This window comes from Prunus dulcis, chromosome 1, assembly GCF_902201215.1.
Source record: "Prunus dulcis chromosome 1, ALMONDv2, whole genome shotgun sequence".
NCBI classification, from domain to species: Eukaryota; Viridiplantae; Streptophyta; class Magnoliopsida; order Rosales; family Rosaceae; genus Prunus; species Prunus dulcis.
The window spans coordinates 34876147-34882303 of record NC_047650.1 but is presented as its reverse complement, the minus strand read 5'-3'; the positions used below and the strand labels follow the sequence as shown (position 1 = coordinate 34882303).

At 35.3% G+C, this 6157-nt stretch overlaps 1 protein-coding gene across 1 annotated transcript; it reads right to left on the bottom strand.

The window, feature by feature from the left end:
- Positions 1-4824: 4824 nt before the first annotated feature.
- On the bottom strand, positions 4825-5951 carry LOC117615854 (BURP domain-containing protein 3-like). Its single transcript, XM_034345017.1, has 2 exons — positions 5824-5951; positions 4825-5697 (listed from the first exon to the last, which is right to left on the bottom strand). Exons 1-2 carry the CDS (start codon positions 5855-5857, stop codon positions 4940-4942), a joined length of 792 nt encoding a protein of 263 aa, XP_034200908.1. The 5' UTR covers positions 5858-5951; the 3' UTR covers positions 4825-4939.
- Positions 5952-6157: the final 206 nt, after the last annotated feature.

The window sequence follows — 6157 nt, the reverse complement described above, 5'->3', positions numbered from 1 at the left end:
TTATTTTACTTGAAAATTAACAAATTATTCAATTTTATATAAAAATAAATATTAAAGTTAGAAAAGAGAGATTTTGAAATTGAATTTGGAATCGGTCCAAACTGGTCCGGTTGGGTTTTTGACCGGTTGTTGACTTTTTGATCAACTCGGTTTTTTTTCGGTGTGGTTCGACTCGAATTTCCAATTCGCCGATTTGAGTGCCCACCCCTAAGTAAAACGGTGGAATAAGAGAGCTCTCTTGAGTCTGAGGTTGTAAATACAAAGACAGACCAGGTTGGACAAGTTCACTGAGAGCTTTCGGCATCAGTTTGTTTGGCAGGATGGAGTTCCAGTAAAGCAGTTGAGGTACTAAAGGTAAAGCAGCAGCAACCAGTGCGAGCTGCATCAACAGTTGAAATTGAACTATCATCAGTATGGGACAATGAATATGTGTATCATCAGTTTGGTTCTCGAACTGGTTGCATAATAATCGGACCATATTCCTTTTAATCAGCTTTTAAGCACGTATTTGTGTTCTCTTACATTACTAGATAAATTTTCATATTTGTAAATTGAACAATATTTGAATAAACTTCTTACCGTATGCTGAATTGGAGAAATTCTTAGAATTGTAGTTTTGGTATTGAATGTTGTTTGTTGGATGAAACATACTATTGCATTGATAACTAATACTATGGTCTATTTGTGGAAAGCCCAACTTGAACTTAGCGCAATCCTGACTAAGCGATTAGATACAAAATTAGCTTCCCTATAGACATGAAAAATATAACATGAATAACTTGGCACCCAACTGCTCCAGGAACTCGGATAAAGGACGCATCGCACCACCAACCCTAAAGAAGAAGAAATTTGACCCAAAAGAGAAGAAGAAAGAAATTAATACAGATGGTTTACCGTAAAAGATAACATTTAAGAAATAAAAACTTTAATTAAATTTTAGCACACACCCTCCTTAATTGGATTATTTTCACACTCAATACTACTAGTACTACCTCGTGCCATGAATTACCCACTGAAGCTTTTCTCATTCTCAAGCATGTAGCATTAACACATTATACTTTTTTATATATTATAAAATAATTTGAAATAACACGTCATATTTGATGACAAAAACTAATACATAGAAAGATATCATGACAAAACAAGCTAACTAAATATGTGATGTTTAATAAATAAAAACTAATCATTAAATTTTAACACGTATCATCTTTATATTATTACACTGTCACATAACAGTTTCACTTTGACGAGAAAGTCTTTGATGATGCAGTTTAATCATATTATTTGTACAATCATTTTCACAAATAAAGAAAATTACCCGACACGATATTGATCTCACCCCCAATCCGGAGGATCCCCCATCTTGTGACACTCTTAACTTGACAAGAAAATCTTGCGTGACATGTTCTGATTACGTCAAGCAAGACCCTCTCCACCTTGACCTTGACACCCATTTCCTAATCTTTCACATGCCAATTCACACTCAATATCTATCTCACTTTCCCCTCAGTGCAAAACTTTCATCTCTTTCTATTTAGCTCTCATTTAGCAAGGATTGCTTTCTCAAATTTCTCGACCTCCTGACAAAACCCTACACTCTGCGAGAGCTAAACTTATCGGATTCCTTGTCATCTTTCTAATTTGGTTTTTAAAATTCTGACCAACCCCTGTTATGGTTTTCAAATGCTTGTAAATTGATTTTCATTTGAACCAGCCTCACCACACCACTTTTCTGCTACCATGATTTATGGCGATTCCATGGGTTTGGGTAGCAAGGTAACCTATCAACTTGTTTGATTCAAGGAAATAAATTTCATGTTGTGATTATAAATTATACGTCTCTGCCGACAAAGCTGCCCTTGTTTTAAACCCGTGAGATAGATTTTTAGAAAATCCCATGTAAGTTTTTTCCCTGTTTAAATGCGATTATTTATATATTTCCTTAATTATGTGTGGTTAATTTTTACTTGGAATTTTTTGGCAATAACATGCTTTACAAGTATAGGTTGAATTACATAGTAACAATAAGTAATCGAGCGGATCGATTTAATTTCAAACTTTTGCCTTAATGGTGATCATATGTAGAGCTGACTGGTTTGAAATAATGTATATTTCTGGCTTGGAAACCAGACTATATGAAGGAAGTGACAGATGGAATCGGAGTTACATCATTAGATAAACTTCAATGGTATAATTAAAGACATTTAAAGTATATCTTAAGAGGACAACAAACTAAAATGCTAAAAGCAAAACTAACGTAAACAAAAGCCACATTAAAATTACTAGCCCACATCACCAAATTAACTAGAAGCCCAAACAAAGCTCTCAAACCCAGCATAACCAAAACCCTAAAACAACACATGAGCCTAAATTTAACGAACCCTATCACTACCACCTGAAGAAGCATTGTCGTGGTCACATCCACCACCACATCCATAATAGATTTAGAAAAAATATGATTTCCAACAATCTACCTATGCATAGAACAAATAAATAAAAATAACAACCTTGCCAAAAAAAACGAGATTTCTATAGACTCTTCCACTTTGATACATGAAATTGAGGAGAACGTTTTTAAACTTTCCTTTTCCTGTCTGTATATTGTTTACTATTGCAAGATTTATTATTATTATTATTTTTTAATCTTCAATATTTGTGTTACGGTTTGGCCATCTCATACATACAATTCTATCTTTGCTCATGGAATTACCCTATCGAAAATTTTCTCATTCTCAAGCATCCAGAATTAGCACATCTTAAAAATATATACGTATTTGAATTAAGGCGTCGCACTTTGACAACAAAAACTTATATATAACAACTTTTGTTTACATTTATTCTACTACACTGTCACATGATAGTTCCATTTTGACAAGAAAGTTTTTGGCGATGTAGTTGAATGTGAAATAGTCTCACTTTGACGAGAAAGTCTTTGAAAGCATAATCTGATGTGACAGTCCTACTTTGACTAGAAAGCCTTCGATTGTGCAATATGATTTGATAGTCACACACACTTCGACGAAAAAGTCTTTGATGGCGCATTCTGATAACGTCATTCGTGTGACAAAGTCGCAAAACCCTACAAACTGCGTGACGTAAGCTTATCGATTTCACTGGGTACTTTGGTCATCTTTCTAAGTTCTGACCAGCCCCTGTTATGGTTTTCAAATGCATGTAATCGATTTTCACTTGAACCAGCCTCACCACTCTTTTGCTATCATGGTTCATGCCTATTCCATGGGTTTGTGTAGCAAGTCTCACTACACTCTGCATGAGGTAACCTCGATTTCAGTGGTAATCTCTCATCTTTCTAAGTTTTTTTTAAGTTCTGACCAACTCTTCTGCTATCATATGGTTCATGCCGATTCCATGGGTTTGTGAATATCAGGTAACCTCTCAACTTGTTTGATTTAAATAACATAATTTGCATGCTGTGATTATTAATAAATATATCTTCTCACAAAACGGCCCCTCTATTAAGGCCTGAAATGTTCTCGGACATGTTTTCTATTTCTTTTCAAAATGTTCTGATGATAAATATTTCATATATTCAGGGAACTTCACTTTATATTTTGTGGTTAATATTTCCATGGAAAGAAGTTGGGTTATGAATTATGACGATTTAGGTTTGTAAATGATAAGTCTCTAACGAAATTTAATTATAATAGAAAGCATGCATCACTTAAATTAGGAATTTTCATTAATGCTTGTTAATTATATTAGAAGACACATTACTTATATTAGGAGTCTTCATTAATAATACACTTAAATGATGTGGTGGTGGAAATCATAATTAATGCTATTTTTTTATATATTAATTTTTATTTATTTATAGAGAGATGGACCAATTAAAGAGTTATAACATTTATGACTCCCTAAACTAAGAGCATCTCCAAGGGAGATGTCAAATACCGAACATCAAATTTAAATTTGATGGCTGATGTGGCAATTTGACATCTTACACAACTTTACACTCCATCCGATATGTCAAATTAAATTATTATTTTATTACATTTTAGTGTTGATTCATTTTTAATTAAAAATAAATGAAAAGAAAAAATAATAAAATATTCATTTGACATCTTGCTTTTGGGATGTCAAAAATAACATCTCAACCTCCAGCCTTCATTCCACATCAGCTTTGACACATCGATTGAAGTGATGTGAGATGTTATTTTTAGCTGTTAAATATCTATGTGGCATGTTTGACACATCGGTTGGAGATGCTCTAAACAGTTTGATTGGAGTTAAAAGTTTATAGAGAGCTCATAAAATAGATTTTATATATTTTTAGCTAAATTTTAACTAAAAAATAGAGAGCATGATTATTGTAGATGCTCTTACTATCATAGATTTTTGTTTATTTTTACTGTACAATTTTCTTTTGCATGAAGACCCCAAATTGTTATATCTGACTATTTTCCTTTATAATCTTTTTTTTTTCTTTTTTCCTTTTTTTTTCAGTTTAATCCAAGCGGGGCTAGACCCCGTTGGCTCCTTCATAAGCCAATATTTATGTTCTCTTACATGTAATTTACTAGAAGGATTTTCATATTTGTCAATTGAACAATATTTAAATACCAATGGAGTGTTAGTTGGATTGACCCAGGTTTCTGATGTGCTTTTAAGTAGGCATAAGTTCAGATTCCCCGTGGTATGCGTGTGTGAGTTTTTTCCTTTTCCCTTCCTAACTTTTGACACACACAAAAAGAACAATACTTAAATAAATTTCTTGCCGTATGCTGAAGTTGAAAAACACTTGAATGAGGATAACATTGTTTTGTTATTGGACCAATCGCGGTGGCTAAACTCCACATTTTTATAGGGCATTCTAATTGATTTTTATTTATATTAGAGCTGATACAATAGTAGCTAGCCCATTCTTATGGGATTCCTTTTACAATTAGAACCACAAAGACAAAGGGTACGATATTTCTTTCTAGTTTGGAACCCAAGCAATATGACCCTGGGGAAGATAATGGCAGACCGGAACGGTTCCTGGCTTAACTTTGACCTCTTGTAAGGGATGATTCTTGGGGTTCCATGCAGAAGTGTCCAGGTGGCAGATTGCTACTGCGTTAGCGGTCGTTCCGTCAGCACCTTGCAGAGGCACAGCATAAGCCCTAGTTTGTCCAAATGTGTGGCAAAAGAAGACAGCATACGCGTAGGTCAGCTTGTGACACAAAATGAAATTGCCACCTTCGTTCACGTTCTTCACGCCTGGCTTTACTGTGTAGTTCTGCAGGGTGGCTCCCTTTTCGACCTCTGTCGAGATTGCTTGAACGTTTCTTCCCAGCTTGGACATGGCGAAGTCAACCATTGACTCCAAGGAGGTGGCGCAGTATCTGTCTTCTCCTCTAAGGACTTCACTTTCACAATCTTGAATGGTTTCCTGAATTACAGTGGCTTCCACAGACCCCGGCTTCATAGAAAATTTGTTGAGAATTTCTGGCAGTTTGGCTGATGAGAAGGGGATCGATTCTGCAGTTTTACGGGGCAGGAAAGTTTCCCCTGGTATATTTCTACCCAAGCTATATTTCATTGTTTTGCCAGGTTTTATTTCCTTCTCCAAGAAGAAAATTCTTTGGGTTGGGTCTTTGAGGTGCGTATCGTCGTCTTGGGTGTAGACGGAGAGAGTTCTGTCCTCGACACCGTGCTGGTTGTAACCGACAAAGTTCTTGGGTGGCTCGACTGAGTCTGCAGATTATCAATGGGCAACATAAATGATGAACGTGTTATTGAAGAAGCTAGCTTATCAATAGAATGTTGGAAGATGAGCTTTTGGCACTCTAGGGCATGGTATGTGTAAATAGAAACACATACCAGGTTGGACGAGTTCACTGAGAGCTTTTGGCATTGTTGTGCCTGGGAAGACAGAGTTCCAGTAGTGAAGTTGAGGTGGTAAAGTTGAGGTGGTATCTCTGGCAGCAGCAGCATAGCTTGCCCTCGCCACCAGTGTGAGCTGCAACATTTGAAGTTGAACTATCATTAGTATAAATAAAAATAAAATTGAAACTAATAATTATAAGGTTCAAATAAAATCATAGAGAATATTCAAATCACAAGCTTACGGTGAGAAAAGCAATTATGTGTGAGAAACAGATCTCCATTTAAGAATGCAACAGAAAAGCTACTGGAATTGACAAGAAGAAACTCA